Source organism: Lampetra planeri, chromosome 55 (genome assembly GCF_965212315.1).
Source record: "Lampetra planeri chromosome 55, kcLamPlan1.2.h2, whole genome shotgun sequence".
NCBI classification, from domain to species: domain Eukaryota; kingdom Metazoa; phylum Chordata; class Hyperoartia; order Petromyzontiformes; family Petromyzontidae; genus Lampetra; species Lampetra planeri.
Window position 1 is genome coordinate 3347636 of NC_136161.1, and position 13548 is coordinate 3361183.

At 52.6% G+C, this 13548-nt stretch overlaps 1 protein-coding gene and 2 long non-coding RNA genes across 3 annotated transcripts; all 3 read left to right on the forward strand.

The window, feature by feature from the left end:
• Positions 1–94: 94 nt before the first annotated feature.
• Positions 95–2070, forward strand: LOC144735457 (uncharacterized). Its single transcript, XR_013588619.1, has 2 exons — positions 95–243; positions 1957–2070. It is a non-coding gene; the product is annotated as an uncharacterized LOC144735457 (long non-coding RNA).
• A 62-nt stretch (positions 2071–2132) lies between these two features.
• Positions 2133–4017, forward strand: LOC144735456 (uncharacterized). Its single transcript, XR_013588618.1, has 2 exons — positions 2133–2789; positions 2854–4017. It is a non-coding gene; the product is annotated as an uncharacterized LOC144735456 (long non-coding RNA).
• Positions 4018–9737: 5720 nt separating this feature from the next.
• On the forward strand, positions 9738–13263 carry LOC144735502 (uncharacterized). The gene is made up of 2 exons (XM_078617898.1): positions 9738–10644; positions 11832–13263. Exons 1-2 carry the CDS (start codon positions 10189–10191, stop codon positions 11961–11963), a joined length of 588 nt encoding a protein of 195 aa, XP_078474024.1. The 5' UTR covers positions 9738–10188; the 3' UTR covers positions 11964–13263.
• Positions 13264–13548: the final 285 nt, after the last annotated feature.

Below are 13548 nucleotides of genomic sequence, written 5' to 3' on the forward strand. Positions count from 1 at the left end.
CTCCCCTCGCTCTCCCCTCGCTCTCCCCTCGCTCTCCCCTCGCTCTCCCCTCGCTCTCCCCTCGCTCTCCCCTCGCTCTCCCCTCGCTCTCCCCTCGCTCTCCCCCTCTTTCTCCCCTCCCTCCCCTCTAGGCACGGTGTGGTCTCGCTACTCTCTCGTCATCACGCCAGTCAACTACAACCTCTTCGCCGTCAACCTCTTCCTCGCGTTCGCTGGCGGCACGCAGCTCTTCCGCATTTGGAGGTCAGAGACGATCAATAGCGTCGATCAATAGCGTCGATCAATAGTATCGATCAATAGCGTCGATCAATAGCGAGCATTTCACAACTTCTCCTCTCCCGTGGCCCTTCCTGGTTCCTCGGTAAAGTGACGTATGAAGATAAAATAATAAATTAAATACTAGCATACTACGACGTTTCGATTGCAACACAAGCAATCGTCATCGGGTATTAAAGAAATAGCAACACAAATCTAACCAGAAAACTATAGACAGACATACAAGCAGACAGACATCACAAAGATACACAGAGAGAGAACACGTATCGGCACAAACAGAGAGAGGTCGTCTCTGTCACGAAAGCTCCAAAATTAACTCTTGAGACTTCTCTCCACTTGATTCAGATATTTTGCTGTGACAGTTTCACCTGAAGACGGAAGCTTGTGTTGCCTCCGAAACGTCGTGACTTTATTGTTTTTATTTTTTATTAATTTTAATTTAATTTTTTTACCTACACGGTGACTTTACCGAAAGAACCAAGAGTGTGAATCCTTGCAGTCACGAAAGCTTCAAATCTAGAACTGGGGGGTGGTGTTTGCCGGCCGCAAGCGCCAGATCACCCGGCGAGCCACGAGGGGAACGTGCGATGGCGGCGTGGCTGGGGGAGCGAGGGACGTTCTCACATGAACTGGACCTTGGCGGTGGACACTCGCTATTGAGACGTGAAATGTCACTGCGGAGGAAGGAGCGAGCCGGAGCTGGTGGAGGAGGTGGAAATGTAGCGACCTCCACACACAGCGTTGGCACAGGTGTGGTGGTCAAGATAGACACACGCGCCACAACCTAGGGGAGGGGTAGGTACCGGTCTGAACCGGTCCGAACCGGTCGGGCAAGAGGCGGTTGGAACGGCTCTGAGGGGAGGGGGCTGGCGAGAGCTGGGGGCCCCCAGAAGCCCCTCTATTCCCGGAGTGACGCTGTCTCCCCGACAGACCTGGTCTTCACCTGAGGACGGCTGCTTGCGTTGTGGCCGAAACGTCGTGAGAATTATTTTATTAGGTTTTATTTTATGATTTCCCTTCTACGTGACTTTACCGAAAGAACCAAGAAGGTGAACCAGGCTGTGTTTCACTAAGGGTGGCGTAACTTAAAGGAACACTTTGAGGAGCTCCTCAACCCTCAGTCATGGTAAGTGGGAGATCAGTCGGTGAATCGGTGCGGCGTCCTCAGTGTTTTGCGCGCCGTACCGTCCCGTGGTAGTGGAGCGAGAGCTGAGTTCTCGTACAAAGCTCTCGGTTTACAGGTCGATCCATGTTCCCACCCTCACCTGTGGCGAAGAGCTTTGGGTAATGACCGAAAGGATGAGATCGCAGTTACGAGGTGCTGTGATCGGGCAAAGAGCTCGGTAAGCCTCAGAGCCACTGCTCCTCCGCAGTGAGAGGGAGGACAGTTCAGGTGGTTCAGGCACCTGGTAATGATGATGCCTCCCCCTGGAACTCTACGGGACGACGCTTCCCACTGGGCGAAAACCCTGGGGCCGGCACTGGACACACTGGTGGGACGATGTCCCTCGGCTGGCCTGGGAACGTCTGGGAATGCCTGCGTTACAATCTGTCGATAGGGAAAGGGAGGTCTGGACCGCCCTACTCAACATGCGGATTGAGAAATGAACGAATGATTATTGGTGATGTAATAGTTGTGATCAATAGGGATGATCAATGGTGTGTTGTGTGTGCCTCCAGATTCGACCAAGAGCAGAAGGCCAAGGCAAAGCAAGAGGATTAGACACAGCACACACACACACACACCTACACGCACACACACCTACACACTCACACACCTACACGCACCTACACGCACACACACACACCTACACGCACACACACACATCTACACACACACACCTACACCTACACACGCACACACACCTACACACTCACCCACCACACGCTCACCCACCTACACGCTCACCCACCACACACTCACACACCCCTACACGCACACACACACACCTACACACACACCTACACACACCTACACACGCACAAACACCTACACACACTCACACACCTACACACTCACCCACCACACGCTCACCCACCTACACGCTCACCCACCACACACACTCACCCACCACACTCACACACTCTCACTCGCCCACAACAACCGCCATTCGCCACCGAGTGGCGGTGACGTCACCACGGTGCTTGTGCCAGGCTAAGTGCACTTTACGGCCATGTGAACTGTCAAAGGCTTGCTGGCAAGAGGAGGTCACGGGACAGACCCAGCTGGTGCTATGGGTTGACTGCTGTGCCAGGCTAGGTGCAGGAGGTCACGGGACAGACCCAGCTGGTGCTATGGGTTGACTGCTGTGCCAGGCTAGGTGCAGGAGGTCACGGGACAGACCCAGCTGGTGCTATGGGTTGACTGCTGTGCCAGGCTAGGTGCAGGAGGTCACGGGACAGACCCAGCTGGTGCTATGGGTTGACTGCTGTGCCAGACTAGGTGCAGGAGGTCATGGGACAGATCCAGCTGGTGCCATGGGTTGACTGCTGTGCCAGGCTAGGTGCAGGAGGTCACGGGACAGACCCAGCTGGTGCAATGGGTTGACTGCTGTGCCAGGCTAGGTGCAGGAGGAGGTCACGGGACAGACCCAGCTGGTGCCATGGGTTCACCGACCAAGAAGACTGTGGCCCCTACTGTTCCAACTCGCTGTCTTTTTGCTGCCCAGTGCTCTGCTCACTCACACACACACTGACACACACACTGACACACTCACTGACACACTCACTGACACACTGACTCACACACTGACACACTCACCCACACTGACACACTCGCACTCACCCCCACACTGACACACTCACCCACACTGACACACTCACACCCACACACTCACTGACACACACACTGGCACACTCACCCACCCCCACACTGACACACTCACCCACACCCACACTGACACACTCACCCACCCACACACTCACTGACACACACACTGGCACACTCACCCACCCCCACACTGACACACTCACACCCTGACACACTCGCACACAATCACGAACACGCTTACACACTCACCCACACACTCACACACCCACCCACACACTCACCCCCACACTCACACACAATCACCCACACACTGACTCACACACCCACACACACTGACTCACACACCCACACACACGAACACGCACACGCACACACACGCACACACAGACATATCCCCCGAGTCGCACACGCACAAAGCGCGCTAACCGCTGCACCACCGCTCCCCGCCCACTCAGTGCCGCTAATTTCGTGAACGCCTCCAGAGCTTTGCAAGGAGCTCGGGGAGGCTTCACTCGACAGCTCCTTAAGCTCGAAGATCCACTCACATTTCACCTCCAATTCCACTCTCATTTCACTCCCATTTCACCTCCATTTCACCTCCATTTCACCTCCAATTCCACTCCCATTTCACCTCCAATTCCACTCCCATTTCACCTCCATTTCACCTCCAATTCCACTCCCATTTCACCTCCAATTCCACTCCCATTTCACCTCCATTTCACCTCCAATTCCACTCCCATTTCACCTCCAATTCACCTCCAATTCCACTCCCATTCCATTCCCATTTCACTCCCCTCCCCTCCTTCTCGGCCCTCTCCTCTCTCTCCGCCCCCCCCACGGAATCCACCACGTGGTGGCTCCTTCCACCGGAGCTGCGGCCTCTCCCGTGTGTGTAAGTCGGGGGGGGGGGGCAGTACTGTACTGTATGTACTGTATGTACTCTAATAATAAATAGGGTCGGTGCAAATCTACAGCAGACCTTCCTGAGGGTCTGAGATCGGATCGTCGTTTTGTTGTGTGTGTCGCCTTGATGCGTGTGGTGATCGGTGTGGTGCCGGGAGTTGCCCACCCACTCGCCCACGCCCGGCCGCCTTTGTCTCCCCAGTGGCGATGTTTTACGCCATCGTGCCAGGTGCTCGTTTGAGGGCTGAGTCCACCTAGGGGTGGCCCAGGACTGGTGGAAAATAATCGCTGTCATAACCCCTCGGGCCAAGCCCCGCCCACCACCTCCCAGACCACGCCCACCACCCCCCCAGACCCAGCCCACCACACCTTAGACCCCGCCCACCACCTCCCAGACCCCGCCCACTACACCCCAGACCCCGCCCACTACACCCCAGACCCCGCCCACGACCACCCAGACCCCGCCCACCACACCCCAGACCCCGCCCACGACCACCCAGACCCCGCCCACCACACCCCAGACCACGACCACCCAGACCCAGCCCACCACACCCCAGACCCCGCCCACTACACCCCAGACCCCGCCCACTACACCCCAGACCCCGCCCACTACACCCCAGACCCCGCCCACTACACCCCAGACCCCGCCCACTACACCCCAGACCCCGCCCACGACCACCCAGACCCCGCCCACCACACCCCAGACCACGACCACCCAGACCCAGCCCACCACACCTTAGACCCCGCCCACCACCTCCCAGACCCCGCCCACTACACCCCAGACCCCGCCCACTACACCCCAGACCCCGCCCACTACACCCCAGACCCCGCCCACTACACCCCAGACCCCGCCCACGACCACCCAGACCCCGCCCACCACACCCCAGACCACGACCACCCAGACCCAGCCCACCACACCTTAGACCCCGCCCACCACCTCCCAGACCCCGCCCACTACACCCCAGACCCCGCCCACTACACCCCAGACCCCGCCCACTACACCCCAGACCCCGCCCACTACATCCCAGACCCCGCCCATGACCACCCAGACCCCGCCCACCACCCCCAGACCCAGCCCACCACACCTTAGACCCCGCCCACCACCTCCCAGACCCCGCCCACTACACCCCAGACCCCGCCCACTACACCCCAGACCCCGCCCACGACCACCCAGACCCCGCCCACCACACCCCAGACCCCGCCCACTACACCCCAGACCCCGCCCACGACCACCCAGACCCCGCCCACCACACCCCAGACCACGACCACCCAGACCCAGCCCACCACACCCCAGACCCCGCCCACTACACCCCAGACCCCGCCCACTACACCCCAGACCCCGCCCACTACACCCCAGACCCCGCCCACTACACCCCAGACCCCGCCCACTACACCCCAGACCCCGCCCACGACCACCCAGACCCCGCCCACCACACCCCAGACCACGACCACCCAGACCCAGCCCACCACACCTTAGACCCCGCCCACCACCTCCCAGACCCCGCCCACTACACCCCAGACCCCGCCCACTACACCCCAGACCCCGCCCACTACACCCCAGACCCCGCCCACTACACCCCAGACCCCGCCCACGACCACCCAGACCCCGCCCACCACACCCCAGACCACGACCACCCAGACCCAGCCCACCACACCTTAGACCCCGCCCACTACACCCCAGACCCCGCCCACTACACCCCAGACCCCGCCCACTACACCCCAGACCCCGCCCACTACACCCCAGACCCCGCCCACGACCACCCAGACCCCGCCCACCACACCCCAGACCACGACCACCCAGACCCAGCCCACCACACCTTAGACCCCGCCCACCACCTCCCAGACCCCGCCCACTACACCCCAGACCCCGCCCACTACACCCCAGACCCCGCCCACTACACCCCAGACCCCGCCCACTACATCCCAGACCCCGCCCATGACCACCTAGACCCCGCCCACCACCCCCAGACCCAGCCCACCACACCTTAGACCCCGCCCACCACCTCCCAGACCCCGCCCACTACACCCCAGACCCCGCCCACTACACCCCAGACCCCGCCCATGACCACCCAGACCCCGCCCACGACCACCCAGACCCCGCCCACGACCACCCAGACCCCGCCCACGACCACCCAGACCCCGCCCACGACCACCCAGACCCCGCCCACCACACCTAACTGTGTGGCCCGCGACGAGTGCATTTGAATCGAAGCCGGCAACCCCCCAAACTAAACTTTACATCATTAGACCTCATTATAAACCCTATTAATATTACATCATTAGACCTCATTATAAACCCTATTAATATTACATCATTAGACCTCATTACAAACCCTATTAATATTACATCATTAGACCTCATTATAAACCCTATTAATATTACATCATTAGACCTCATTATAAACCCTATTAATATTACATCATTAAACCTCATTATAAACATTAATATTACATCATTAAACCTCATTATAAACATTAATATTACATCATTAAACCTCATTATAAGCCCTGTTGTTGTTATTGTTGTTGTTTATTACATTTACAGCCACGTCTCGGGGATCGGAGCACGCGGAGTCGCTCATCCGCGATCGACCCCAATTCACAACCCCCCCCCCCATCACCACCATCATCAACACCATCACCACCATCACCACCATCATCATCATCACCGTCATCAACACCACCAACATCAACATAATCACCAACATCATCACTACGACCACAATCATCACCACCTCCACCACCATCATCACCACCACTTTTACCACCACATCCACAACGACGTCGATCATTACCATCATCATATCTACCACCCCCCCTCCAACTCCCCCCATGTCTTCTCTCTTCCATCTCCTCCCCTCTACCCCCCCCCCTCTCGGCCCTCTGTCCCCATCACCCCCCCCCCCCTTCTGCCCCATCCTTCCTCCCCCACCTCCCCACCCTCCCCTCCCTCCCTTGTGTATAGTAGTATAGTGTAGTGTGTAGTGTAGTGTATAGTGTAGTGTATAGTATAGTGTGTAGTGTATAGTAGTGTAGTGTATAGTGTAGTGTATAGTGTAGTGTATAGTATAGTGTGTAGTGTATAGTAGTGTAGTGTATAGTGTAGTGTATAGTAGTAGTATAGTGTAGTGTATAGTAGTGTAGTGTATAGTAGTAGTGTATAGTAGTAGTGTTTAGTGTAGTGTATAGTAGTATAGTGTAGTGTGTAGTGTAGTGTATAGTAGTGTAGTGTATAGTAGTGCAGTGTATAGTGTAGTGTATAGTAGTAGTGTATAGTGTAGTGTATAGTAGTAGTGTATAGTGTAGTGTATAGTAGTGTAGTGTATAGACTAGTGTGGTTGTGTGTAGTGTATAGTAATGTAGTCGTGTATAGTGTAGTCGTGTATAGTGTATAGTAATGTAGTAGTGTAGTAGTGTATAGTAGTGCATAGTGTATAGTAATGTAGTAGTGTATAGTGTAGTCGTGTATAGTGTATAGTAATGTAGTAGTGTAGTAGTGTATAGTAGTGTATAGTGTATAGTAATGTAGTAGTGTATAGTGTAGTCGTGTATAGTGTATAGTAATGTAGTAGTGTAGTAGTGTATAGTAGTGTATAGTAGTGTGGTAGTGTATAGTGTAGTCGTGTATAGTGTATAGTAATGTAGTAGTGTAGTAGTGTATAGTAGTGTATAGTAATGTAGTAGTGTATAGTGTAGTCATGTATAGTGTATAGTAATGTAGTAGTGTAGTAGTGTATAGTGTATAGTAATGTAGTAGTGTATAGTGTAGTCGTGTATAGTGTAGTAATGTGTAGTAGTGTATAGTGTGGTTGTATGTAGTGTATATTATTTTAGTGTATAGTGTATAGTAGTGTGGTAGTGTATAGTGTAGTAGTGTATAGTAGTGTAGTAGTGTATAGTAATGTAGTAGTGTATAGTGTATAGTAGTGTATAGTGTATAGTTGTGTTTCGTGTATAGTAATGTAGTAGTGTATAGTATAGTAGTATATAGTGTATAGTAATGTAGTAGTGTATAGTGTAGTAGTGTAAAGTGTATAGTAGTGTAGTAGTGTATAGTAGTGTATAGTTTAGTAGTGTATAGTAGTGTATAGTGTAGTTGTGTATAGTGTATAGTAGTGTAGTAGTGTATAGTAGTGTATAGTTTAGTAGTGTATAGTGTATAGTAGTGTATAGTTTAGTAGTGTATAGTGTATAGTAGTGTATAGTGTAGTAGTGTATAGTGTATAGTAGTGTATAGTGTAGTTGTGTATAGTGTATAGTAGTGTAGTAGTGTATAGTAGTGTATAGTTTAGTAGTGTATAGTAGTGTATAGTGTAGTAGTGTATAGTGTATAGTGTAGTAGTGTATAGTGTATAGTAGTGTAGTAGTGTATAGTGTAGTAGTGTATAGTGTATAGTAGTGTATAGTGTAGTAGTGTATAGTGTATAGTAGTGTAGTAGTGTATAGTAGTGTATAGTTTAGTAGTGTATAGCGTATAGTAGTGTATAGTGTAGTAGTGTATAGTGTATAGTAGTGTAGTAGTGTATAGTGTAGTAGTGTATAGTGTATAGTAGTGTATAGTGTAGTAGTGTATAGTGTATAGTAGTGTATAGTGTAGTTGTGTATAGTAGTGTATAGTGTATAGTAATGTTGTGCTGGAGTCTGTCGCCAGGTGAAGGGAGGTCTGGGCCGCCCTACTCAACACGCTGCCGCCGTGACCCTGGCCAGGACAAGCGGACTGAGACACGAGAAAATAGGAAAGAAGGCGAGCCTAAACATACCGTGAGCGTAAATGTCATATCGGATGACGCAGCTTTAACAGGATGCCGTTCATTTTCTTCGATAACAAATTCAGTGTTCTGATGGGACAACCGCATGACGGGGGTCATGTTGCTTTACTTTCATTCGAACTTAAAGATTTGTTCGACTCTTATTTTAGGTGCAATTTGCCTCACAAATAAAGAGTCAACGCCTTGTTACCACTGCGAAGAAATTGCAACGAGCAGCCAGCAAATTAAGTGGCAACAATAATGAATGAGATGGCGCGAAAAACGCAATTTGAAGATGTTATTGATAATTTTGCAATTAACAAAAAATCTCTAAAAGTTAATCTCGGGTGTTAATTTCTTTCTCACCTTATGAACAAAACGATTGACAATGACACGGCTCTGCCTCTTTGTATCTCCAATGTGCCTATCCTTGCTATAAAAATATATGTATTCAAGAATATATGTTGTATCATACGAACAAAAACATGGTCAACATTTGTTTTTGTAGGCCCTTTAGTTTCCGTAGGCTCGAGACAATGTGTCTACTGTGGCATATTGTATAATACCACCCTGGTGGGTGGGTGGATGGGTTGGTGGGTGGGTGAGTGGGTGGGTGGGTGAGTGAGTGAGTAGGTTTGGCAGTGGGTGAGTGGGTGGGTGAGTGAGTGGGTGGGTGAGTGAGTGGCTGGGTGCGTGAGTGGCTGGGTGAGTGAGTGTGTGAGTGGGTGGGTGGGTGGGTGAGTGAGTGGGTGAATGAGTGAGTAGGTGGGTGGCTGGGTGAGTGGGTAGGTGGGTGAGTGAGTGGGTAGGTGGGTGGGTGAGTGGGTAGGTGGGTGGGTGAGTGGGTAGGTGGGTGGGTGGGTGAGTGGGGGAGTGAGTGGGTGACTGGGTGAGTGGGTGATTGGGGGAGTGAGTGGCTGGGTGAGTGGGTAAGTGGGTGAGTGGGTGGCTGGGTGAGTGGGGGAGTGAGTAGGCCCTAGTCACACTGTCTACTGTGGCCTATTGTATAATACGGCCCTGCGTTGATGACTAAATGTGGGAGGGGGAAAAACCGGAGGACCCGGAGAAAAAATCCACGCGACCACGGGGAGAGAGACGCAGACTCCAAATATACAGCAGCAGCAGCAACAGGCGTCATCTGGGTCGGTATCGAACCCACGATCTCCAGGCCACTTCAGGGGTCACCGCTTTCACTTGGAGAGCGGTGACCCCGTTCAAGGTGACAGCAGTTGACGCCCCAAGGCTATGTGTGCACCCCCTCCCTCCGTCTCCACTCGCTCCGTCCCCACGTAACCTCAGAAGAGGAACTGAAAAATCCGACTTGGGGGGGGGGGTGGGCGTCCCAACGACCTCGAATGATGCCGGCTGTCATTTAAGAGCCCGCGCCAACGGGACGTGCTCCATTGCAACCCCTCTTGGTGACTAGCCATCATCACCATCATCAGCATCATCAGCAGCATCGGCATCGTCACGATCACCACCACCACCACAATGGCAGAACAGCGTCGCCAGCCCAGCATGGGTCAGCACCTTGGCACATTTCGGGAAAATGTAGCGAAGAGCGTTCCTCTGAGCAACGGCTTGGCCGCTCTGCTCATGATCGGACTTCAGGAGATCTTCAACCACATCACCGACTGCCCCTGCAACTTTGGCGTGGCGTTCGGCTTGCTCACCCTCCTGGGTCCCATCTTCATCTTGGCCGTGTCCCTCGCCACCCCCATCTACGAGGCGTGCAGAGCTCGCCGTGACCCCGACAAGAAGACGCGTCTCGCGTACTACAGCACGCTCACGTTCGTGGCCTCCGTGTCGTGGCTGTCCGTGGCGCTGCTCAACTCGGAGGCGGTCTGCTGCATCCAAGGCGGCTTCCCCAGGGACTCGCCGTGCCTCGTGGAGAGGAACGCAGCGGACAACGTGTTGCTATACAAGGAGTGCATCTCGGACTCTTGGGTACGGTGATCCTCACACACCGCCTCTATTCCTATCATCAACCTCCCCCCCTCCCCGCTCCAACTGAGATATCCCTGCAGTATTCTTAGGTTTTTTCGGTAAAGTCACGTAGGTAAAAAATTAACATTAATAAAAGTAAAATAAAAATCACGACGTTTCGGAGGCAACACAAGCTTCCGTCTTCAGGTGGAACCGTCACAGCACGATAGCTGTATCAAGTGATCAAGTGATACAGCTATCGTGCTGTGACGGTTCCACCTGAAGACGGAAGCTTGTGTTGCCTCCAAAACGTCGTGATTTTTATTTTATTTTTATTTTACTGTTATTAATTATAATTTTCTACCTACGTGACTTTACCGAAAAAACCCAAGAATGAAAATCTTTGCAGTCACGAAATCTTCAAAGCTAGAAATATCCCTGCAGTGCCTGTGCATCACCTGTGTCTGTGTGCATCACCTGTGTCTGTCTGTGTGCATCACCTGTGTCTGTGTGCATCACCTGTGTCTGTGTGCATCACCTGTGTCTGTGCATCACCTGTGTCTGTGTGCATCACCTGTGTCTGTGTGCATCACCTGTGTCTGTGTGCATCACCTGTGTCTGTGTGCATCACCTGTGTCTGTGTGCATCACCTGTGTCTGTGTGCATCACCTGTGTCTGTGTGCATCGCCTGTGTCTGTGTGCATCACCTGTGTCTGTCTGTGTGCATCACCTGTGTCTGTGCATCACCTGTGTCTGTCTGTGTGCATCACCTGTGTCTGTCTGTGTGCATCACCTGTGTCTGTGTGCATCACCTGTGTCTGTGTGCATCACCTGTGTCTGTCTGTGTGCATCACCTGTGTCTGTGTGCATCACCTGTGTCTGTGTGCATCACCTGTGTCTGTGTGCATCACCTGTGTCTGTGTGCATCACCTGTGTCTGTGTGCATCACCTGTGTCTGTGTGCATTACTCCGTCTGTGTGCATCACCTGTGTCTGTCTGTGTGCATCACCTGTGTCTGTCTGTGTGCATCACCTGTGTCTGTGTGCATCACCTGTGTCTGTGTGCATCACTCCGTCTGTGTGCATCACCTGTGTCTGTGTGCATCACTCCGTCTGTCTGCATAACTCCGTCTGTCTGTGCTCTGGGCACAGCGAGGGAGATGCTGAAGTTAATTTGCAGTTTGTGAACACGGACCTTTTGTTCCACAGATCGCTGGAGTGTCCGTGATGACGATTGGTGGCATCCTCTCCTCCATCATCCTTGCGTTCGTCCACGGCAAAAGCGGACATCTCGACTCCATCAAGGACCCAAATATCCCAATGCAGTCAATTGGTGCATAGAGTAATTGGGGACCATCGCAATGACTACCGAGGGTTTCTCAGGTCGACCTCATTCCTTATCCGTAAACGTCGCAAAATTTTCCTTCGAAAAAATATTATCCTGAAGCGGAACTTTGGTGCAGGATACAACCGCATTTGCAAAATGCGATTTGTAATTCTTTGATCCTTACCCACGTAATGTCGACAGTTTCATGTTCCATGCAATGAGCAACTACAACTGCTGTGTGTTGTTGTCTTGGTGTGGTCTGGGACTGTTGTTGTTGTTGTCTTGGTGTGGTCTGGGACTGTTGTTGTTGTCTTGGTGTGGTCTGGGGCTGTTGTTGTTGTCTTGGTGTGGTCTGGGACTGTTGTTGTTGTCTTGGTGTGGTCTGGGACTGTGGTTGTTGTTGTCTTGGTGTGGTCTGGGACTGTTGTTGTTGTTGTCTTGGTGTGGTCTGGGACTGTTGTTGTTGTCTTGGTGTGGTCTGGGGCTGTTGTTGTTGTCTTGGTGTGGTCTGGGACTGTTGTTGTTGTCTTGGTGTGGTCTGGGACTGTGGTTGTTGTTGTCTTGGTGTGGTCTAGGACTGTGGTTGTTGTTTTGGTGTGGTCTGGGACTGTTGTTGTTGTCTGCTGGTACCTGCTGTGTGTGTTTGTGGTGTACAGGTAGCTCTGTGTGTAATGTGGCTCTCTCGAAATAATTTGGTCAAAGACAAAATCACAACAAAAAGGATAAAAAAAATTATAATTCTGCTTCAATGGATGGGTAGGTGGGTATGTGGGTAAGTAGAGGGTAGGTGGGTATGTGGGTAAGTAGAGGGCGCCGCTGTGTTTGCTTTGGCAGTGGCAGGTCGTAATCCGTTGACCAAATGGCAAACAAGTCCAACGACTGGTGGCTGACGACGCCTGTTACTCGATTACTGGAGTTTGTGTGCTTTCTCTCTCTCACTTCCCATGGTCGCGTCGATTTTTCTCCGGGTCCACCGGGTTTTCCCTCCACATTTAAATCAACATCACGCGTTTAGAGTATTGGGCTGATATAAATGTCCACGTGTTGATGATAAGCGACTTCGTTGAGTTGTCATTTGTGGCCAAGTCGCTTCTTAAAAACAGCTACGCAGCTCAGTGGGCTCTACCTGGTCAAATAAAAAATAGTTTTGGGTAGGGAGGTGGGTGGGTGAGTAGATAGGTGGGTGGGTAAGTAGGTAGGTGGGTGGGTGAGTAGGTAGGTGGGTGGGTGAGTAGATAGGTGGGTGAGTAGGTAGGTGGGTGAGTAGGTGGATGGGTGCGAAGGTGAATGGGTGAGTAGGTGTATGGGTGAGTAGGTGGGTGGGTCAGTAGGTAGGTGGGTGGGTGAGTAGGTAGGTGGGTGAGTAGATGGGTGGGTGAGTAGGTAGGTGGGTGGGTGAGTAGGTGTGTGGGTGGGTGAGTAGATAGGTGGGTGAGTGGATGGGTGGGTGAGTAGGCGGGTGGGTGGGTGAGTAGATAGGTGGGTGAGTAGATAGGTGGGTGAGTAGGTGGGTGAGTAGATAGGTGGGTGAGTAGGTGGGTGAGTAGGTGGGTGAGTAGATAGGTGGGTCAGTGAGTAGGTAGGTGGGTGGGTGAGTGA

What these genes read in the sequence shown, in the direction of transcription:
- LOC144735502 (XM_078617898.1), top strand. Translation starts at nt 10,189, where the DNA reads ATGGCAGAACAGCGTCGCCAGCCCAGCATGGGTCAGCACCTTGGCACA. An exon ending in AGTGCATCTCGGACTCTTGG is followed by an intron (nt 10,645 to 11,831) that starts GTACGGTGATCC and finishes TTTGTTCCACAG; the next exon opens with ATCGCTGGAGTGTCCGTGAT.